The 23714-nt window shown below is 46.9% G+C and overlaps 1 protein-coding gene across 3 annotated transcripts in view; it reads left to right on the top strand.

Annotated features, from left to right (window-relative positions):
- The window catches only part of CYFIP2 (cytoplasmic FMR1 interacting protein 2), a 134742-nt gene that overhangs the window by 29348 nt on the left and 81680 nt on the right, over positions 1–23714 (top strand). For all 3 annotated transcript variants that reach the window (XM_043464855.1, XM_043464854.1, XM_043464856.1), the window contains 10 exons: positions 529–606; positions 2207–2308; positions 4549–4730; positions 6485–6581; positions 7550–7678; positions 9978–10082; positions 12691–12782; positions 14575–14692; positions 17796–17915; positions 19585–19710. In XM_043464855.1, the coding sequence (XP_043320790.1) occupies positions 529–606; positions 2207–2308; positions 4549–4730; positions 6485–6581; positions 7550–7678; positions 9978–10082; positions 12691–12782; positions 14575–14692; positions 17796–17915; positions 19585–19710 (1149 nt within the window). The remainder of the gene's footprint in view (positions 1–528; positions 607–2206; positions 2309–4548; positions 4731–6484; positions 6582–7549; positions 7679–9977; positions 10083–12690; positions 12783–14574; positions 14693–17795; positions 17916–19584; positions 19711–23714) is intronic.

The following is a 23714-nucleotide window of genomic DNA, read 5'->3' as shown; positions in this document are numbered from 1 at the left end:
TTGAACTCACATTGGCAGGTGTATTCTTTACCACTGGGCTACCAGGGAAGTCCACACAATAATATATTATACTTTCCCAATTTTTACCTTTTTTTTTTAACCTACCTGCTGTGCATACTGTTTGGCTGCTTGCTTATTTTCTTGCTATCTGGGACAACTTTTGCCATTGGAACTAGTGGATCTGCTCCACCTTTCTGAGGTAGCTATCTGTCTTTGAAAAGTGTGTCCGGCTGATAGAGCCCTGGGGTGACTGATGAGGATAATTTAGGCCAGTGCTTCTCAAACTTATTTTGCACCGGGGAATGTGAGTTCCCTGGGGATTTTATTGAAATGCAGATTCAGATTCCAAAGGCCCAGGGAGGGGCCTGAGACTCTGCATTTCTAATAAGCAACCCTCGCCAGGTGATGCTGATACTGCTGGTCCAGAGACCGCACTGTGAGTCCAAGGATGTGGCGGCAAGGGGAGCTGTGGAGAAGCCTTCTGGCCCTGGAGTCGTTTCTCCCTGTTGAGTGCGTTTTGCTTTTCAGAATGAAATGCTGGAGGAAGGGCACGAGTATGCGGTCATGCTATACACCTGGCGCAGCTGCTCCCGGGCCATCCCCCAGGTGAGCCAGTCCCCCAGGTGAGCCGGTCCCCCAGGTGAGCTGGTCCCCAAGGTGAGACAGTCCCCCAGGTGAGCCGGTCCCCCAGGTGAGCCGGTCCTGCCCCGCAGCGGGTGTCTCCACCCTCCACCCACCCCGCCCAGGCTCCAGACCTTCTCCCGGCAGCAGGGAGTGAAGCGGAGTCTCCTTCCCAGGGAGGCTCACTGAACACGTGCAGAGAGCATCCCATAAAACTGACGCCAACGTCAAAAAATTCCTCATTATCCTTTTATTTTGAAAGCAGTATACGCTAACTGTACAATACCCAAACCACTGCAGAAAGATGTAAAGTAGAAAGCAAGACAGCCTCACCCCCTCCCTCCACCACCCAAATCCCTTCCTCCCACCAAAGCGTAATCACTATGGACTCTTTGCTGCATGTTCATCTGACTCTCTTTCCTCCAACAACATGGATATTTCTGATTATTATTTTGTAAATTATTGTCATTTACAAAAGCGTGTTGTTTCTTATTTATATGGTTCAGCCACTTGCTTTTTTACACTTCGTTCTTTATAGCTGACTTTTTTCATGTTGACACAGACAGCATTTTTATCGTTATCATATTATATTCATGGGTCCCAGCATCACCAAAGCAACAAACCCCAAGTGTGTATACAGAAACCATTCCTCTCCCTGGCTCCCAGTCCTAACCCCCAGAGGGAACTGCTTACTAGCAGCTTGGTTCACACCCTTTCAGAGTCTCTGTACCTGTATTATATACGGGCACACCAGCACATGCACTGTTTTGTGTTTTATTCAATAAAAACAGGATTAAATTACCTGTACTTTCCTGCCGCTATTTCCACCCAGATTTATGGTAGCAATCTTTCCATGTCAGGTCAGAGACCTGTCTCATCGCCCCTAACAGTTACATTAATGGTAGTGCATCATATTAATACTTTATCCATTTAATCATTGACTGGTGGATGTTTAGCTTGTGCTACCATTTTCACAATTTCTAAACAATAGTGTGAAGAATGTCCTTGTGCTTATTACCCTTTGCTGACTCTTCAGTGTCGATGACCTGTTAGCAGCCTTGTATGCACATGCTGTGAACACACCTGCCACATGATTCTGATGTGCCGAAAACCCCTGGGCAGAGCAAATGGGCTCCTCACTGGGCCCAGGTGCAGACAGGGGCTTTGCCCCAAGTGCACTCAGAGCCATGGACAGAACATTCTTCTCTGCTTGGAATCTGGCAGAGCGCCCCCCGACCCGGGGTAGGAGTGAGGGAAAGACGGAGGGAGGGAGACCTTGTAGATGAACATAGACATGCGTACAGCACATGTGGGGGCCTAGAACAGGCTGGGGGGGAGGAGGGCTCCGTTCCGGGGACCAGCTGGTTTCCTTCCGGCAGCCGATGTCTAGGGAGCAGTCCTGCCTAGAAGCACTCACTCTATCAGGGCTGCCCCAGCCTCCTCTCACCGTGTAGCCACCATATCACTTCTCATCCTAAATGAAGTGCATTCGAGAGTGAAAACGGGCCCTATTAATAAGACAGCAGGTGTGAACCAGGACTGCCTGGGCAAACCAGGGTGTGCGAACCCCCCTGTCTCCCTGCAGGTGAAATGCAACGAGCAACCCAACCGAGTGGAGATCTATGAGAAGACGGTAGAAGTGCTGGAGCCCGAGGTCACCAAGCTCATGAAGTTCATGTACTTTCAGGTGAGGGGTCCAGGCGGGTCTGGGCCAGGACAACTGAGAAGGCCCCCACCTTCTAGACACAAGGGTCTGGATTTCTGTGCCGTGTTAGTCATTCATTCGGCAAAACACTGTCTAGTGCCCCTCACCCACCCCAGGGTGAGCAAGACAGACAAGCACCCTCCCCCCATACAATTCACATCCTAGTGGGCAGAGGAGAGTATTTTGGGAGGGGAGGAGAGACCGACCATAAACAGTACACAGCAGAACATGTGCTGTGAATAAAGTGCAATTAGCAAACCTCTGGCCTGGAGAGTGTTTCCGACATGGATGAACTGTAGGGCCAGCCTCAAGGGAGGTGGCGTTTGAACTGAGATCTGTACGATGTGAAAGAGGTGGGCAGGTGATGATCCAGGGGCAGAGGGTTCCAGGCAGAAGGAACTGCAGAGGCAAAGGCTCTGCAACCTCAAGAAGCATAACGGGTTTGAGCAAAGCCAGGGAGGCTGCATAATGAGCTGAGGGAGTGAGAAAAGGTGAGGTTGGGGAGGTGAGCAGGGACTCAGTCATAAAAGGCATCATAGCTGTGAAAAGAGCACGGATTTTCTTCAAGCATTACACGAAGCTGTTGGAGGTTTCTGGTGACATGATCTGATCAGAGTGTTGAAACAACGTTCTTGCTGCTGTGCGGCTAGTGGATGGGAGGTGAGGGGCAGGTGTCAAGGGCGAGGGAGTGGAGGTGAGAGGAGAAGAGTAACAGCAGGGAGACCAGCTGGGAGGCCAAGAAGAGTGAGTGTTTAAAGGAGGAAAAGAGAAAAGATGGCCAAAGACTCCTGTGAGTGACAGGTAAGAGGGCAAGTTGGTTATCGTGGTTTTGTTGGAAGCCATTCAGGAATGCAGGCTGAGCAGTTTAAGCCCACCCCGTGCCTGGGTGGTAGTCCTGCCATGCACTCTCTGCCCTCCATATGTCCTACATGTATTTATGAGACTCTTAAGTAGACATGCAAACACTGGCCCAGGCTCAGCCCTGTGCCCAGCTCTGTGCTGGCCTCCTGGAAGTGGTGGGGAAGATGCAGATAGAGCCTTGAACGCAGAGCAAGCCAGGGTTCTGCCACCTTCTGGCTGTGACCTTTAAGTCGTTTCAGACCTCTGACACCTTCAATATTCTCACCCTCTGGAAAGAATGCCCATTTCACAGGTTTTCTCTAAGGATAAATAAGGTCCATTAGTAAAGAGTCCTATTTGTAGAGCCCTCGCTACAGAGCAGGTTTACTAACTCACAGATGCTATTATTAGCATCATGGACCTGCCTTCAAGGGGCCTAAAAGCTCTTTGGGAAGACAGGTCCAAGAGAGCAAAACTACTCCAAAATGAAGTAAGTACTAAACTTACTTACTTTAGTGAGGGCCTCCTGACAAGATGTATTTAGAGAAGGGAGGCCATGGAGTAATCAGAAACTCCTCTGTCCAGGACAGTCACCAGTAACCATGAATGGCCATCTACATGAATTCAAATTAAATAAAATGTAAAGTGCATATCCTCCTTGGTGCTTGCATTTCCAGTGCTCGGTACTCACACGTGACGTTGTGTTGGACAGTGCAGATTCAGAACATTTCCATCATCCTGGAAAGTTTTGTTGGACTTACACTCTGGAAGGAGAAAGTGGCTTGATCTGGTCTTTGAAGGTCTCCTATCTCCTTGCCTTGCTTCATTTTTCTCCACAGCTCATACCACATTCTGATATAGAGAATTTATTTGATATTTTGTTTTCTGTCACCCATCACTAGACTATAAGTTCCTTTGGGTAGAGACTCTTTTTTTCTGTTTTGTTCCCCGCTTTACCCCAGGGCCAAGAATGATGCCTGGCACATAGGAGATCCTCAATAAACAGCATCTGTTGGATGAGTGGAGCTCTTTCTCTGAGCGTCCCTCTCACTGTCCATTGCTACCCCCTACTTATCCCGTGCCTGCACTGTCCTAGGTGCTAGGATACATTCATAAACAAGACAGCATGCTCTCTCAGCAAGGACAGGGTGAATAAATTCATTGGTTTGGCTCACTTGGGGACAGGTTCTGGGCTTCCCTCTAGAAATCAGCCTAGGATTTCAGGACTCCTCCGAGGAAGACCTCTGGGCAGTTTTGCCTTTCTCTAAAAGTCCAGGCTCTGAGGAGAGCCCCAGGGAGCCTTGACCAGCTCCCCAGCAGGGAGCTCAGCAAGCCGCCCCACCAGGCTGCCCGGTCCTGACCCGCTGCCCCTCTGCCCACAGCGCAAAGCCATCGAGCGGTTCTGCAGTGAGGTGAAGCGATTGTGTCATGCCGAGCGGCGGAAAGACTTTGTCTCCGAGGCCTACCTCCTGACCCTGGGCAAGTTCATCAACATGTTTGCAGTCTTGGACGAGCTGAAGAACATGAAGTGCAGTGTCAAGAACGACCACTCTGCCTACAAGAGGTCAGGGCTCCTCTCCCTCCCCCGCCCCGCCTTCCTGGGCAGCCGGCCTGTGGGAGAGAGAGGACAGAGCCCTCCTAACAGGCTCAGAACCATGCTAGCCACTCCATAGACACAGCAGGGCTGGGTCTGCCTCTGTTTTTGCAGCTTAGGGAATAAGATACCGAGCTGAGCTTTGGAGAACTGGGTCTTGGCAGGGTTTTCTATCGAGGTGGAATCAAATCCTCATTTACCCCACCAGTGGAGCAGCATTTTCTGTGTCCCATGCAGTCTGAGATTATATTATGATTAATATAATCCTAAAATGGTCACAGGAGTCATTCTCTGCAAGAATCAGAAAGCCAGTTCAAACTGCTCATGTGAAAGACGAAACTGGGTTGGCTCCCAGAACAGAAAAGTCCTGGTCTACCCGATCCAGGTACTCAGGTGATGCTGTTGGTCTGGTTCCCTCTGCCTCTCAGCTCATCTTTCCGCAGCATCGGCTTCATTCTAAGGCTCTTGCCCTGTGTGGCCTCCAGCAGCGTCCCTCCAGTCAGCGTAGCAACCCCAGTTCCTAAGGAAGGAAAGGATGCAGCTCCTTGCAAAAATTTTGCAAAAGCCCCAAGAAGGATTCTCCTTCCTCCAGCTTGGGTCCTGTGCCGATCCCTCCATCAGACATTATGTATGAGTGTGTTGGGGTGGTGCTGATGGGAGGGGTGCTCGCCTTTGCGGTCAGTTGAGGGTCAATGTCAGCTCACAAGAAAGAAGGACTGAGAGTGGGGGACGGGTCATTCCTCTCCAGAAATTTGTATACAGCCACCCCCAAAGTGGGGGAGGGCAGGTGAAAGTAGCAAATCCACCTGTGTTGCTTGAGGCTCAGATAAGCTCGGAGGTGTCCATACACATCTCTTGGGAAGAGTTTGCTGTATTATGATGAAGAGGGCCCCTGTCCTTGAGCCACGTCCTCCTGGGGCTCCGAGGTAACGAGAAAGCAGACAGCAGACTGATCCTCGCTGATTTATCCTCTTGAGTGAACTGAAACCTGTCAGTACCCAGAAGGCAGAGCCCCATTCAGAAATGGCAATTTCACAGAGATCCCATAGACAGCTCATGGTACAGTGTCTTCCCCCCAAACTCTCCCCAGATTTGGTCGACTCCTGCCATCATTGTCACAGCTGACGTGCTCTGGGCACCAGCTGGGACATTGCTGTGTCTTGTCCGTGTTCCACGGTCCCTGGTGACACGGGCTGCACCAACTCCACCTCCAGGTCAGGCTGGAGAAGTCCCAGTGCTGTGGTTTCCTCCCTTCAAGGCCCACCATGTTCCCCACACCCATCATCCCTTCTGTCCCATCAGGTTAAATAGACTTTTGTTTTCCCCACAATGTTTAGAAGCATTGAGATTTTCCTGTTAATAACACAATACCCAACCAAAAACAGAACATTTCGCTGCTTGTGATTCTTCCGCATGACTTACTGTGTAGTTTTGCTGGAGGTCGCTGTGAGGCTCAGGATGCCCGTTTCACTAGGTCCTACCCTCTTGGGCTAGTCTTTGAACTTCAGTGCATTCTTGCTTCTTAATTTCAGGCACCCTTATTACAGGGGTGCAAATAGCTCCAAGTGAAATGACTCCAGAACAGACTTTCCTTCGATGTTAGAGTCACTTGTGCCATTCAGAGCCCTGCAACTTCGGGGATAGTGTATCTGGGTTAGGTGGGAGCTGAGGCCTGCCTTAGGCCAGCGATTCATGAGCATCCCTCTCTACACCACCCCGTCCAGGGCAGCACAGTTCCTGAGGAAGATGGCTGACCCCCAGTCCATCCAGGAGTCACAGAACCTATCCATGTTCCTGGCCAACCACAACAGGATCACCCAGGTGATGGCAAACCCATGTCAGTCCTGACCTGGTGTCCTGGGACTCAAGCTGGGGCCTGGAGGTTGGGGGACCCACAGGCAGAGGAGCTCCGCCCAGATCATTCGTCCCCACTGCTCTACTCAAGCTTTAAGCTGCAGATTTAAGTGTCCCTTCCCAACCACAGACGGCCCCTTCACCCTCTGCAGTTTGTTCTTAGAAAATCTTCTAGCCAGTGTTCTGCCCCGGTATAGGTTGGTATAGGTTGAGAGCTTGGGTTCTGGAGTTAGACTGCCCTGTTTTCTCGTCTTGGACCCTCCATTGCCCTACTGTGAGGCCTTGGGCAAGGTCTCAGCCTCAGTTTCCTCATCTGTAAAATGGGGCTGTTTAGGATTGCAGTGAGAAATAAATGAGATACTGTAGCATGTAGAGCTTAACAGACAAAGACATAAGAAGATGTGGTTATAGTTAGCGCCATGGCTTTCCCAGGATATTCCCACTCAACGGTGAAGGGGCCTGGGATGGAGACCTCAGGTCTTCTTATACAGGAAGTGTCTTTGTACTGCTGAGTCCTGTACTGGGAGATGCCTGCTGGCCCGTTTCTCCTCCACTGAGCTGGGTCTTCCCACTGTCATCCTTGGAGACATTTGGGGCTCAGTCTACACACACCCCCAGAACTAAGCCGAGATGACCACAGGCCAATTGCTATAAAGCTGAACTGCTTTCAGTTCAGCCAGAGAAAGCATTTCTAACCATGAGAACTGCCAGGAAATACAGTGGAGGCCCCTAAGGGGCAGGCCCCTGCCCCGGGTGATGTGCGGCAGTTCTGACCAACCGCTGTAGACTCTGAGGAGAGGTTGCAGGCTCCGCTCCACCTGGTGTGGTCAGCAAGGCCGTGCCCTGCCCCGGGGTCCAGCAGTGAGCCATCCTGGGTGCTCTAAGTGAGGAGGATGCAGGACAGGGGCTAACCAGAGGGGGGCGCTGCTGTTTAGTGTCTCCACCAGCAGCTGGAAGTGATCCCAGGCTACGAGGAGCTGCTGGCCGACATTGTCAACATCTGCGTGGATTACTACGAGAACAAGATGTATCTGACCCCCAGTGAGAAGCACATGCTCCTCAAGGTACAGCTCCCTCAGTCACACCCTCTCACCTCCTTCTTATTTAAAATCATTTTTAAAAGTTATTTCTTTCTTCTTGCTTCAGCATGAGTGCAGATCTTGCTATACAAAGGGTTTTGTAACCAATTTTTTTCCCTTTGATATGTTGTGTACACCTTTCTAGACAGTATTAAGGCTATGTCTACAATGTGACTTTTAATGGCTACCTAGTATTTCATTATATGGGGATACTGTCATTTAACAAATCCTCTATCATTTGGTATTTGTTTGCTAAAGTGCATTGAAACTCTGGGGCACTTTGTGTCCATACTCTTGTTAAGTCAGACATCCTAGACGAAATTGCAAACCCATGGGGAAGGCAAAATCTTATAGCTTTTACTATATTTTGCCAAAACGGTCATGTTTGTTTCATCAGTTTACACGTTTCATTTTTAAATTATCAAGTGATGTTTATCATTGTAGAAATTCTGAACAGAAAAGCATTAAAAAATCGAATCTCTTATAATCTTTCCACCCAGAGATAACACTTTTAGCATTTTGATGTATATCTTTCTTTTTTTCTGTACTGATGTATTTTCAACATATGCAGTTTACATAAATTATGTATGTGTATTATTTATCCCATTTCATTAAGTGCATTTGGAATAACATGCAGCCCTTAAATAATGTTGTATGGATGAGTTTTCATTTCTTTAGCCATTATTCTACCCTTAGCTTCTTAGGTTACTTCTAACTTCTCTCTGAAAGCAATAGCACTGAAATGAATAACATTCTCCATATTCTTTATACACACTGCATCACCTCTTTTGTTTTTTTCTTCCCTTTCAGAGTTCCCCTGGTGATTTGACTTTTACTTCCTCTCTATGTCGCCTCTTATTTCAAGAATACCAACCCTGTTGGTGTTCCCTTCTTTACATTTCCATAGCATCTCGAAGAAGGTTGCAGGAGAGTGTGGCTTTGTGACTCATTCACTCTGGCTTCCTCTGCACAGTCAGAAGTTCAGAGAAGTCACCCAGAGTTCAGCAGCTCTCTCACACCAGTGCTTTGTCCAGGCAATTACCACAGCTCTGCCCAGAATTGTTGCTTCCACAAGTTAGGTTACTAAACCCCACTTCACCAAGCATCCTTACATGCTGCTATCAAATTCTCAGGCTCTTCATTTCTGTTTGCCTGCTTTTAATCCTCCCACATCTCAGCTTCCCAGCCTTCTCCCTCTCAATTTTCAGCCTGGCCTCTTGGAGTTTTGCTGTTTCCAAGCTCTCTACAGTGTGTTAGTAAACTCAGACGCCAGCAGGGGGCGCCTTTCACCTTAAAGGGAAAAGTCTGGCACACCCCCTGCAGAACCACAAGTACCCATCCCCTAGCCCAGTCCCTTAGGTGTCAGGCATGACTAGTCCCCCGTCACATAGCAACTGCAAGCCGAGGAAGCTGCTTTCGACCTAGTTGTTCAGGCTCCCTCGGGCTTGCTGTACATTTGACAAAAGGAGCAACGTAAGCCAGTGTGCAGGAAACTATTGGGTTGGTCAAAACGTTCGTGCTAGTTTTTCCGTTACACTGTATGGAAAAACCCGAATGAACTTTTTGGCCAACCCAATATTATATGGACCGGAATGTTTAGAATCAGCCTGTCAACCTGCCTATAGGGCACTGTCAGCCAAAATGTGTTCTTTTTGTTAATGAAGTCACCAATGAGATTCCTTGGGAATCTTTGTTGCAGTTTCCTTGGGGAAAGGGTGAATAGTTTCACATTCATTTACCATCTAGTGAGTATGCATCAAGTGCCCGCAGTGTTTGCCAGGGCCTGGGGATGCAGCAGCAGCATCACTCAGTCTTTCTTAAGAAGGAGCTAAGTGCATATATATTGTTGTCAGATCCCGGTTCAGATCCTATCTCTGCAGCTTACTATCTGTGTTATCTTGGCAAGCTGTCTAACCTCTCTGTGTCTCCAGCTCCTCATCTGTAGAATAAGGTAATCATGTAGAATTTGACTTATAAGATGGTGAGAATTAAGGATAATGTCTTCTAAATCCCTAAGCATGGACTCTGGCCCATGAGGAGGACTCAAGAAGTGGCCACCACAATACTAAATGAGAGAGTCCTCTGCTTGTCTTCACAGAAATCAAATTTCTGATTGAGATTAGCTCTACGTGTCCTTCTTTGTGCCAACACATGGGTTTTTGTCATAGAATATGTCACTACAGGGGGTGTGGGTGTGCACATGCCCACGTCTGCTTTTTTTTGGTTTTTTGAAACATTTCCAATGGATGTGACTGGCTTCTGTCTCTGCCTCTTCTCATGCTAGGTAATGGGTTTCGGCCTGTACCTGATGGATGGGAATGTCAGTAACATTTACAAATTGGATGCCAAGAAGAGAATCAACCTCAGCAAAATTGATAAGTTCTTTAAGGTCAGCACCTGGGGCTGGGGCTGGGGCTGGGCATTGGGCCAGGGGATGGTCTCTCTGGGGAAAGGAATGAAATTAGGCAGCAAAGAGTGGTGCTTATTGATTGAACTGTGGCTCTAAGGATCCCAAGAGGAGGAGGAGGATAGAGACAGGGGCCCTAGCTGCCTTGGGTAGAGGAATCCACGCTATTGAAGGTGTGTGCCCCAGTCTCAGGACACAGCCAGAAGGCCTTGCAATGCTTTCCACACACTGCTTTTACCCTTTCCTGAAACCCCTTGCCATCTAAAGAAAGAGGTATGTCCCAGAAGACAGAGCCTGCTTTAATTTTCAGTATAAGTCAGAGCTCACAGTTGCAGGAGGATTAAAGAGTGGACGTTACATTGATTCACATTCACAAGCTCACAGACTCTCCTGGTCCACCAGAGGCCTACTCTGCGCCCTGCCTCTGGGTAGAATGCCTTATGGGGTCCAGCCTGCTCTCAGTCCATTCCAGTGCCTCAGAGATTTCATCTTCTGGCCCCAAATCTTTAACAACAAACCTTGAGGTTTGCCTTTGAGGTTTTTGCAAAGGGATTTTCTACTTTGGAAGTCAGTTCCATGCCATCAGTGTATCCTAGCATCACGCACTTCAGGTGGAATAAAGCGTCTGAGATCAGACATGGGAAAATCAGGCTTAAATTAAAAGTGGATCCCTTTGAAGATGTGGCTGGGCCTGGGTCTCACTGACTCTTGGAGGTTAGGGGGGAAGTAAGTCACCCAAGGGGCTTCCCAGATGGTGTTAGTGGTCAAGAACTCGCCTGCCAATGCAGGAGACATAAGAGGCACTGGTTTGATCCCTGGATAGGGAAGATCCCCTGGAGGAGGTCATAGCAACCCACTCCAGTATTCCTGCCTGGAGAATCCCATGGACAGAGGATCCTGGTGAGCTACAGTCCATAGGGTCGCAAAGAGTCAGACACGACTAAGTGACTTAGCACAGATGCACAAGTCACCAAAAGCATCCTAAGGCTTGGCTTGGCTTCTTTTTGAAGCTAGAACTTTCGCTTTTCTCTAGGACTGCCCAAAATGAAAACTGGGCTTATCTGGGGGGAACTGGCAAAGTCCACCCCTTCCTTAAATCCACATAAATGAGATGGGGGTGGAATTGAAGACCACAGTCTCACCTCACACAGACCTGGGTTTTAGTCTCTCTCTTCCACTACGTAACTGGGTGATGTTGGAAAAGTCACAGAACTTCCCTGAAACTGAGTTCTCTAACCTGAAAAATAGGGATGCGAAAGGTGTCTACTTTATGGGGTTCCCTTGAGGATTCAATGAGCGACATAAGTGTCAGAACCTTGGGTTATAATCCTGGCCCCTTGGCTTCTAGCCGGTCTGACTTTGTGAAAAAAATCACTCTAGCTGAGTTGTCAAAGCTTCAATTTGTCCATCTTGTTAAATGGGAATAATAGTAGTACTGACCTCACTCCACTATTCTATGAAGTGAGATAACTGTTTTCTGTTTTGCCTAATAGACTATTTTTTAGAGCAGTTTTAGGCTCATAGCAAAATTGAGCAGAACAAACAGACATTTCCCACATAACTCCTATCCCTACTCATACCCAACCTCCCCCATTATCACAACTCACCAGCAGAGAGGGACATTTGTTTAGTCCATAAATCTGCACTGTTGACACATCGTTATCACCCAAATGCCATAGCGTGCAGTAGGGATAACTCATGGCATTGTGCATTCTGTAAGTTTTGACAAATATGTAATGACTATATCTACCATTGTTGTTGTACTTTGTTGCTAAGTTGTGTCTGACTCTTTGTGACCCCATGGACTGTAGCCCACCCGGCTCCACTATCCCTGGGATTCTCCAGGCAAGAATACTGGAGTGGGTTGCCATGCCCTCCTCCAGGATATCTTCCCGACCCAGGGATGGAACCCAGGTCTCCAGTGTCTCCTGCATTAGCAGGCGGTTTCTTTACTGTTGATCCACCAGGGAAACCCCTATATCTACCATTGTAGTATCATACAGAATAGTTTCACTGCCCTAAAAGTCCTTTGCTTTTGAAGGATTTAGCACTGTAGTGCCTCATGAATCAAAAGCAGATAGTGAATACCAGCCTCCCCACCATTAGTCCTTCTCTTTGGATAGCAGTCGTCTGCCCTCTGGTGTTAGGTGTTCAAGGTTTCAACTTACCTTGTGGAGTTTCTCAAGAAGGTCACTCACTCCCAGCCAGTGGAATCCAGGCACTCACATCTAGTCCAGAGTTTGGAATAGCAAGGGGCCTTTAATCCAAGGGAAATTAGAGCAGAGAAGACCCTGCCGCGGGAGGCAGGCCATCTGGTTCTCGTTCTTCATCTGTTCTGCCTGCTGGGTAACCTTGGACAAGTCTCTTTGCCACTCTGGGCTCAGATGCTGGAACATAGAGATGGTTGGAGGCAGAGGAGGACCTGTAGGCTGGCTAAGGCTCTTTGTGGTCCCAGGGTCACATGGTAGCATCATCGGAGGCAGAACTAGGGGTCAGCCCGGAGGCACACGTGGAGGCCTGGCTCTCCCAGTGGAAGGCGATGCCGGTCCCTCCCTCCGTGTCTCACAAGCTGTGTTTGCTTCCTTTGCAGCAGCTGCAGGTGGTGCCCCTTTTCGGCGACATGCAGATAGAGCTGGCCAGATACATTAAGACCAGTGCTCACTATGAAGAGAACAAGTCCAAGTGAGTGCCTGCCGTAATGTCTCTCGGCTCCCGCGAGGACGCCCAGCCCGGGCAGGGGGCCGAGGGGCCATTTCAGCCCCTCCCCTCTCCCCAGACCCTGGGCAGGTGGAGTCTGTCCATCACTGGCTCCTGACAGAGGGGCGCAGCGGATGGTGATCTGAGCCCTTTTGCACCCGCCCTTTGCTGCCAGGGTTCAAAAGCACTCAGGGCACAGCCCCGCCCCTTCTCTGTCCCCGCGGTGGCCCATGCCACCTGCAGGGGGACAGCAGGAGTCCTCCTGCCCCCGAGCAGGGGGAGGAGTGCTGGCCCCCAGTGGTCAGATGGAGCGAGATGGCCTTGTTCTTCATCCCACTGGTTCTCTCCTCAGGTCTTGTGTCCATGCAGTAAGTATGCCGTCAGGGTATGGTACCAACGGTTCCAGCCGTGAAATACTGGGTCAATGGCCTCCTCCAAGGTTGTTTTATAAACCACCCTCTAGGTGATCTGTGCTAAGATCCGGGGTGTCAGCACCTCATGGAAGTTTGGGGAACACTGGGCTACAGGCTTGGCTACCCCTTTGATCTCTGGCCTTGTTAAGGAGGCTTCTTCTGTCTACATTTCCAACAGGGGGGGACAAACCATGTTTTCATCAGGGATGAGGGTATTACGGCCTCAAAAATACATAAATGCAGAGTCCTTGAACTCCACCAGCTTTGAGCCACTGCAGATGAGTCTCACCAGGGACAGCTTCGTAACCCAGTGGCTGCTGGTATGTGAGGAGGTCTTCCAGGAAAAGCATGGAGTCCTGAATCCTGGACTTATTTCCTGTGTGAATTCTTAGCCACCTGAAGTTGGTTGGAGTGGTGATGTGCTCAGGGTAGGGGTCAGAGGCTTGAGTGATGTGTCCCCAACCCTACACAGGGAACTCAGAATAAAGGTCATGTTGAAGTATAGGCATGAGGAAGTGTCAGCATTCTCAGTATTCTCTGGAGCGCCCTTTCAGAGGTCCTTCTGAAATACTAAATTCTCCCTAAATGTGTATCTGCCTTGCTTGGCGCCCATGCTTCTGTCCACTGGGTCACTCGGCACCCACCAGATGGCAGAGGACAGTGACCAGGGTCGTCTTCTGTTCTGTTGGCAAAGGAGAATGAAGACTCTCATTCATTCATTTCTTCCCCAGTTTAAGGTGTTTTCTCAAAGATCTCTTTTTTAAAAATTGAGGGAAGTGTTGAGGAGAAAGAGGAGAGAGAGAGGGAGAAGATGAGGGCAAGAAAGAGCAGTGCCTCTCAGGATGGCTGCGGCTTCCTCTCGGTGAAGAGCTTCCCTGTTCCCGGCTCGCTGTTGAAAAACAGACACAACCCCTTTAGGTTTTTCCAGTCCCGCCCAAAGGCCTTTGTCAATGCCAGCTTCACCCACAGGACATAGTGCTGCCAGGGTCAGTTGACAGATCCGGGAGGTCACCCACCTTGCTTTTTCTTAGCTTGGATTCCAGCCCTTTGTAGCCCTAGAGAGGCTGCAAGTCCCTCCCCGCTCGTGTGACTGGTAAGTACTGTGGACACCCGTTACCTGGGAAAGTGTGGGATTGGGCCTTAGAAGAGGCCAGCTCCAAGTAGGAGAAGCAAAGTATTTTCCATGCAGCCTGCAGTCCCTACAGTGGAATTTAGCAGGCGCTGTTGCTGGTGGGCAGGACACCTCTTGGTTGTTCCCGGTGGAGCCAGTCACATTAGCTGAGTACCAAGACTAACTAGTGGATGGAAGGAGCCTGCCCCTCCCAGGGCCAGGACCCACTCTGACCCCCTGATTTTCTGCCCAGGTGGACGTGCACCCAGAGCAGCATCAGCCCCCAGTACAATATCTGCGAGCAGATGGTTCAGATCCGCGATGACCACATCCGCTTCATCTCGGAACTCGCTCGCTACAGCAACAGTGAGGTGAGCTGGCTCTGGCTGGTGGGATGGGGGCCCATGTGGGACTAGGGTGAGAAGGGGTGAGGACCTCCAGGAAAGAAATGATCCTAGGGATCCTGGGGAGTGGATGAGCGAGAGAATACATTTGGATGCAGGAGGGCAGAGTGGCCAAGAGCCAGAGCTGGGATTGACTCTGGTTCTGCTTCTGACCTTCACAAGTTATTCAGCATCCCTGAGCCTCAGTTTCCTCATCTGCAAAGTGGAGCTAATAGTATCTGGAAAAGTTCGTTGAGAGGATTAAACAATATGATGTATGGAAAATGCATTGCACCTAGCAGGTAGTAACAGCCCAGTAATTGTTAGTCTGTACATGATCTAAACATCTCCACCGTGGGTGGCAAGAGAAACAAAGTTCTGGACAATCATGCTCATAACACCATCTAAATATTTTAAAACAATTATAAAAATCATTGTAATAAGCCAGAAAATACAATTAGGAACAGAAGAAGGTCATAAAAATCTCTTGTGATCTTTCTAATTACATTTTTACTGGCACTGGATTTTCCTGTTCTTCTTTTTTAAATAGGGAAACACAATTAGTGCACAAGCCTCAGAAAAAATACAGATAGACAAAAGAAGGGAAAAACAGTCATGTAAATTCTACCATCAAGAACCCACTATTATTAACATTTGGAGGTATATATATATTATCCTTTGTGGCTTCCCTGATGGTTCAATTCCTGGGTCAGGAAGATCCTCTGGAGAAGGGATAGGCTACTCTCTCCAGTATTCTTGGGCTTCCCTTGTGGCTCAGCTGGTAAAGAATCCACCTGCAATGTGAGAGACCCGGGTTCGATCCCTGGATTGGGAAGATCCCCTGGAGAAGGGAAAGGCTACCCACTCCAGTATTCTGGCCTGGAGAATTCCATGGACTGTATAGTCCATGAGGTCGCAGAGTTGTACACAACTGAGAAACTTTCACTTTCATATATCCTTCTAGATCTCTTTCTATGAAGACCTTGTAATGAATATATATGTTGGTTTAATAAATACAGGTCTGATTTCAATCCCTGTTTGACCTTTTGAAGCTCCAGGATGACTTTGCACTACTCCGTTTATGCTCACTGTCTCCACCATGTGGCTAGTAGCTGTAATTACTCTTTCCAAAACCCAAAGTAGGGAAATGTCTGATCAAAAGGGGGCAACACATCTGAAATGAGAGCAAATGCAAGCAGTATGGTCATTGGATGAGTGGCCCACATTCTTAGCAGGGCTCCTGGTGGACATGGACCAGGGTCAAGCCCAAACCTTTGGCTTTCTTAACTGTATATGCCAATGAATTGAACATAAGCTAAGCTATGGGAGTAATTTAAGTGCTAGGGACACCATTCAATTCTTGTCCAGTTTTGGTGTGATCTAGTGGCAATCCACCCCAGTATTCTTGCCTGGAGAATCCCATGGACGGAGGAGCCTGGTAGGCTACCAATCCACGAGTCGCAAAGAGTCGGACACGACTGAGCGACTTCACTTTCACTTTCTTTCTTTCAAGAATGAGTCTGGCTCAAAGGTATTTTTAAAATTATACACATTATACGTGTATATATACAGATCATTCTCAGTATTCACAACAGTTACATTCTATAAAGTGGCCATCAACACTGAATCAGCAAGTAATCGCTCCTCCAGAAAATACAGGGTTAGGTTTCTGCGAGCCTCTGATCATGGTGTTTCTGTCAGCTGATTTTTAATATATAGCCTTGTTTTACATGTGTTTCTGTTTCAAGTCACCTTACATAATATATATTGTTGATTTGTTAACATTAAATCATACCCAACAGCACTATAATTCATGCCTGAACAAAGTTTATCTAAAATACCTATTTTCAGGACTTCCCTGGTGGTACAGTGGCTGAGACTCCACACTCTCAATGCAGGGGGCCTGAGTTCAATCCCTGATCAGGGAACTAGATCCCACGTACCACAACTAAGAGTTTGCATGCCACAACCAAGACCTGGTGAAGCCAAGCAAATAAATAAATATTTAAAAAATAAAATACATATTTTCTCCATAAAGTGCATCACAGCCTCCTTTTTTATAGAGACATAGGCAGAGAGTCAGCACTGTGTTTAGGGGCCATTTTAAATAGTGAAATCACCAGTAAAAAGTATAAGAAAGTGGAAAATGAGGCATTAAGTAGATCAGGAAAGAGACACTTGTTTACAGTAAGAGCTGAAACAAGGGGGCAGAGAGTTGTGTTGTTCAGCCTCAGCTAGGAACATGATTCAGATGTTTTTGCCACTCTGCACACATCTGCAAATGACCATGAAAGCACTGAAAGGATTGATCTTGAGGTTGTAAATAAATTTTAGTAAGTAGGGAAATTCACAAATTCAGAACCCACAAATAATGAGGACTGGCTCAGTGTGTATATGTATACACACACATATATATACATGTCTGTGCATATGCACATGCATACATGCATATTATATTTTACTGTGGAACATATTACATGTTCAAATAGATGTTTGTCTTCACCAATGCATTTCAGTCAATGAGTCATTTGCAATTGGTTGTGAAATCAACTAAGTGAAAGAAAGTGAAGTCGCTCAGTCACGTCCGACTCTTTGCGACCCCACAGACTGACTATAGCCTACCAGGCTCCTCTGTCCATGGGATTTTCCAAGCAAGAATACTGGAATGGGTTGCCATTGATCTCTAATTAGTATTTTGGTATGAAACAACGGGCAATCAGAGGAGGTCTCAAGTATTAAGCACACAGTTTCTTTGTGGAAAATGTTATTTCACGTCTGTGTTGAATACCTCAGTCAGTATTTGGTATACACTTCCTACTGTAAATCACAGACCCAAAACTCTGAAAAGCCACTGCTCTGCAATTGACTGGGGTCATTGTGAGTGGGGCTCTGGCATCATACCACCTGAGTTTGAACCCTCGGTCATTTGCAAGCCATGTGACCAACAAGGGACTTGTCTGAGCTTCAGTTTATCGGTCAAGAGGTATAATAATAGCATCTCCCTTGCAGTGTTCTTGGGGGGGGATCAGTGAAATGCAATGGAAAAGTGCCAGGTTCGTTGGCAGTGAAGGTGATGGTCAATGTTCCTCAGGTGGTGACGGGCTCCGGGCTGGACAGCCAGAAGTCAGACGAGGAGTACCGTGAGCTCTTTGACCTGGCCTTGCGGGGCCTGCAGCTCTTGTCCAAGTGGAGCGCCCACGTCATGGAGGTGGTAGGTGTCCCAGGAAAGAGGGTCTGCCCCTCCCCAGCCCCCTCCACTCTGACCTCTGGTCTCTTGGAATTTGTCTACCCCTGCCTCTCTCCAACACTTTTTTTTTTTTTTCTTTTTTTTTGTAACCCCTAAACCTCACAGAGGAACTGGGAAAAAGCCTCTATCTGACACATTTGGGGAGGAGGTCCCCCCAAATGCAGAGACCCACAGAGGCCCCGGGCCTTCCACCAAGAGAACCAGGAGACAAGAGCAACCTAAGGGGACATACCGCAGAAACTAACAGAACACTGTAAATCAGCTCTGCTCCCATAAAAATCCATTAAAAAAAAAAAAATGCCAAAGGGACAAAGGCAGAAACCCATGGGGGTCTTGCCCACCCGGCCCTGCCCAGGACAGAGGTACTCACCAGACCAGAGAGCAGAGAGAGACTCGGGAAGGAAAGCAAAGGGCCAGATGCCCGGAGTTGGAATTTATATGCTAGCCCCACTGGCCCCCAACTTTGCATTTTAAGGAAACCAAACCTGCCCTAACCTGATCCCGCCAAAGCCTGGCCTCCTGCCACCCCCTCACACCCCCTCCCAGTCCCTCCCTTTCTGGGCAGCCAAGGGCAGCGCCTCCCCCGGCCCCACCCTGGCCACAGCGGGAGCGGGAGGTGTCACGGGGAAAAGGTATTCTGGGCCCTGGGCGAGGGGAGGCCGCCCCTGTTCACAGGGGCCTGGAGATTCAGGCCCAGCCTTGTTCTCATGACAAATGCCTGCGAGTCACAGTTCACTGTCGGGCCAGAAGTTGCCGGTGTGTGCTGGGACTTCATGGGCCTGTGTGTGTGCTGGGAACCAGCAGGCAGCTGGGGGCTATCAGGAAGAAGAGGGCAGGGGTGACCGCAGGGAACGAGGGAAACAGTGACTTTTAATAGCCGGCCCCAGAATAACTTTCAGTGATGAACCAAGGCAAGTGGGTGTGCTTTAAAAGACCTGGAAAGGCCCCCTTCGGGTAGGAAGGGGTCTGGCAGGAGACAGGGAGGAAGTGAGGTGGGAGATGGCTCTGCTATAGTGAGCTGGGGTGAGCAGCAGTCTCTGTGTGTAAGGAAGGCCCAGGAGGGCTGCAGGGAGGAGAAAACGCGAGTCTCCTCCAGGTCGGGAGGTGGGCAGGTGAGGAGGGGGCCCGCACAGCTTCCCAAGCCAGGAGGCCAGGCCGGGGACGAGGCCACAGCCTCGGCCTCGCTCACCCACTCATCCAGGCCCCTCCCCTCTCCAACACTTTTAAACAGGTTTACTGAGAGAGAATTCACATACCACACCATTCACCAATTTAAAACATAAATCCATTAATTTTTAGTATATTTCCAGTGCTATGAAGCTGCAGTCAAATTTAGAACAACCTAACCCTCACCTGGTACAATCATGCCCTGTTCCCTGTCTCTACTGCCTTAAGCCATCTCCTTCTATCTCTGTAGATTTCCCTATTTTGGGGTGTTTCCTATAAATAGAGTCGTATCATACACGGTTATTGTGTCTGGCTTCAACTGCATGTTATCAAGGTCCATCCATTGTAGCACAGATAAATACTTCATTTCCTTTCTTGACTGAGTGCTGCTCCATTGTGTGGACTCTCCCGGTTTAGTTGATCCATTCACCCACTGATGGATGCGGGGTCTCTGCTCTCTCCCCAGTACTCCTGGAAGCTGGTTCATCCCACAGACAAGTTCTGCAACAAGGACTGCCCGGGCACGGCCGAGGAGTACGAGCGAGCCACGCGCTACAACTACACCAGTGAAGAGAAGTTTGCCTTCGTCGAGGTGGGTGCGGACTCCCTGGGTCTCCTTGTCCCCCACCCGAGAGGTTGCTGCTGAGTGTCGGCCGCAGGGCTTCCTGGAGAGGTGCTGGGCTGGCCGGCAGCCCTGGTCCTCGTGTGCATGCACCTGCTCGCCCCCTCCGCCCACCCGAATTCATTTCTGTCCCACGTTGTTATTCAGAAACGGTGAGAAAGTCATTCTGGTCTTAAAAAATCCCAAAGAAAGTGTCACTCTGTTGGAAACAACAGAAGAGAAACATGGCCAAACAAGATACGAGAAATGCCCAGACTGATGAGAGGTCAGAGAACTACAGATTGAAGCTAAGATACAGAGTGTTGATCAGTCAGGATGGTACAGATCTAGAAGACTGGCGATGTCTGTTGCTGGTTAAAGTGGGATATAGATCTTCTCAGATACTTTGAGTGGCAAGTGTGCATTTTACAGGCTTTCCTCTGAAGGCAGTCTGATCATCTGTATTCAGATTTTTAACATGCATATCATTTGCCCAGAAGTTCTTCTGGGGAATATATCTCAGAAATAAGCCAACTGTGCCAATCAATACATATGTACACATTTATCACCATATTGTTTATAATGGCGTAATATGTGAAACAACTGAAATGTCCTACAGTATGGATCAGATAAAGTAAATGAAGGTGCAGCTGTATCATTAAATATGATGCAGCCACTAAAATGGATGTACTGATATGAAAAGATATACACAGAATATTAAGTTAAAAAAAAGGTTAAAGAGCAGCATGTAAAATGATGCCATTTCTGCTCAAATTAATATACTTTTGCACATTTGCTCAAAATGGAAGGACTTAAGTGTGTGTATTTATATATACCAAACCATTAACAGTCATTTCCGGAGACAGGATTCTGACTTCCTACCTTAGACTATATGATTTGATTTTTTGTTTGATTACTGAAAGATATTCTATGGGAGTGAAAGGGCACGTTCATACTGGATTGTGAGTGACAGCTACTGTTTTCGTTGTTTCAACTTTTAGACTATTATGAATAACGCTGATGCATACATTCATGTACAAGTGCTTGTGTTGAAATATGTTTCATTTTCTTGGATCTATACCTAGAAGCAGAATTACTGGATCATGTGGTAACTCTTTGTTTAAAAATTTGAGAAAATGCCAAACTGTTTTCCAAAACAGCTGGATCATTTTACATTTTCACCAGCAGTATGTGGGAGTTGTAATTTATATTGGGTTTGATCCCTGGATATGTAAGTCATATCCTTGTCATCACTTCCTGTCTTTTTTAAAAAATAAATTTGTAGTTTGAACCAAAGAACCTGAACTTTTAAAGAATTTTTTATAATTTTATTTATATATTTATTTTTGACTGTGCTGAGTCTTCATCGGGGCTTCCCTGGTAGCTCAGCTGGTTAAGAATCGCCTGCAGTGCTGAAGACCCCAGTTTGATTCCTGGGTCAGGAAGATCCCCTGGAGAAGGGACAGGCTATCCACTCCAGTATCCTCGGGCTTCCCTTGTGGCTTCATCACTGCAAGGGCTTTTCTCTAGTTGCAGCAAGTGAGGGCGATGCACTAGTTGTGGTGCACAGACTTCTCATTGCACTGGCTTCTCTTGCTGTGGAACATGGGCTCTAGGGCAGGAGGGCTTCAGTAGTTGCGGCTCATAGACACAGGCTCAATAGTTTGGGGGCACAGGCTTAGTTACTCCTCGGTATGTGGGATCTTCCCAGGCCAGGGATCAAACCTGTGTCTCCTACATTGACAGGCAGATTCTTTACAACTGAGTTACCAGGGAAGCCCCACTTGTTGTCTTTTTTATTTTAGCTATCCTAATTGGTGTGAAGTCATGTCTCATTGTGGTTGTGATTTGCGTATCCCTAATAACTAATGATATTGAGCATCTTACCATATGCTTACTGGCCATCTATATAGCTTCTTTGGAGAACTATTTGTTCAGATTCTTTGCCCATTTTTGTTTGGGTTATTTGTCTTTTTATTTTTGAGACATAGGAGTTTTCATATATTCTGTATCAGAAAAGCCTATTAATCCACCATGATTTCCAGGAAAACAGGGCCTGTTTTCCAAATTGAAACTGAATATCTGAGCCAAAATGAAAAAGAGGAAAAAAATTTATGTTGCATCTTGTTTTCCAGAAATGATATCTCGAAAATTATATCAATATTCAAGCATCCAAAAAAAATAATTTTTATATATTCTGGATACAAGCCCCTTATCAGACATATAATTTGAAAAAAAAATTTCCTCAATTCCATGGATTGTCTTTTTACTTTCTAGTTGGAATCCTTTGAAGTACAAAAGTTTTTTATTTTGATGAAGTTCAATTTATTTTTTCTTTTGTCACTTATGCTTTTGGTGTCAGATTTAAGAAACCATTGCCTAATCCAAGATCTCAAAGATTTACTCCTATTTTTCTTCTGAGATTTTTATAGGTTCAATTCTTACATTTAGGTCTCTGATTCATTCTGAGTTAATTTCTGTATATTGTGTGAGTAGGGGTCCAAGTTCATTCTTTGCATGTGGATGTCCAGTTGTCCAAGCACCAGTTGCTGGAAAGAGTATTCTTTCTCCATTGGATTGTCTTGGTGCCCTGTCAAAAGTCAATTGACTATAAATGTATGGGATTATTTCTGGGCTTTCAATTCTCTTCCATTTATATATATGCCAATTGCTCAGTCATGTGTGACTCTTTTGTGACCCCTGTGGACTGTAGCCTGCCAGGCTCCTCTGTCCATGGGACTCTTCAGGCAAGAGTACTGGAGTGGGTTGCCATTCCTTCTCCTGGGAATCTTCCCGATCCGGGGATTGAACCCAGGTCTCCTTGCAGACAGATTGTTTACCATCTGAGTGATCAGAGAAACCCATATATGCCAATACCACACCATTTTGATTAGTATAGCTTTGTAATAAGTTTTGAAATCAAGAATTGTGAGTCAGACTTTATTCTTACTTTTTCCTCTGTAGAACTTTGTGGTCTCGTCTCTTTATCACTATTTTTCTAAAGTTTCACTGTGAGGCATCGTGATGAGGGCCTTTTGTATTCATTGTTGGGGACAGTGGCCTGTTTAGAGCCATTGCTGTGTGTAAATACATGTTCTGTAGATCTGGGAAATTTTCCTGAATTTTAATTTTGGTAGTTTCCTCCTCTGTTTTCTCTGTCCTGTCTTTCTGGGTTTTCTACCTGGCAGATGTTGGACACCCAGGATTTAGTGTCTAGTTTCCCTATCTTTTCTCTCTTATTGCACATCACTTATTTTTGTTCTGCTTTATGGGATAGTTCCTTAAATTCAGTTTTCAACTCTGTTAGTACTTTTTATTTTGCCTGTATTTTTAATGTTCAGAAGCTCCATCTTGATGTGTGAATGTTTCTTTTTTTTTTAAATTGTATCCTGCTCTTGTGTCATGAATGTGCTATCACTATGAGGAGATCATTGTTTTTTTAATCAGCTTTATTGAGATATAATTACATTCAATAAACTGCATCCATTTAAAGTGTATAATTCAAAAAGTTTTGACAGTTGTTCACACACCTGTGAAACCCCAAACACAAGATACAGACTATTTCAGCCTCACTTTGAGACTTCTTATGCCATGTGCAATCCATCCTTCTCTCTGTCCTTGGCCCTAGTCATATTTTTTGTCATCATAGATTTGTTTGCATTTTCTAGAATTTTATATAACTGGAATTATACAGAATGTATTTTGTGTGTGTGGCTTTTTTTTACTCAGTGTAATAATTTTGAGATTCATTCACATTGTTTTGTGTATCAGTAGTTTGTGCCTTTTCATTGCTGAGTATTTTTCCATTGTGTGGCTATTCTATAATTTTTGTGTCTATTCAACTATTGATAAACATTGGACCATTTTTAGCTTTGGGTCAATGTAACTAAAATTGCTTTGAATATTTGAGTGTAAGTCTTTGTGTGGACATAGGTTTTCATTTCTCCTGAAATGGTCATATTAGAGGTATATGTTTAACTTTTTAAGAAACTGCA

Source organism: Cervus canadensis, chromosome 4 (assembly GCF_019320065.1).
Source record: "Cervus canadensis isolate Bull #8, Minnesota chromosome 4, ASM1932006v1, whole genome shotgun sequence".
NCBI lineage: Eukaryota > Metazoa > Chordata > Mammalia > Artiodactyla > Cervidae > Cervus > Cervus canadensis.
The sequence above is the reverse complement of the archived record's forward strand: the minus strand, read 5'-3'. Positions and strand labels throughout refer to the sequence as shown.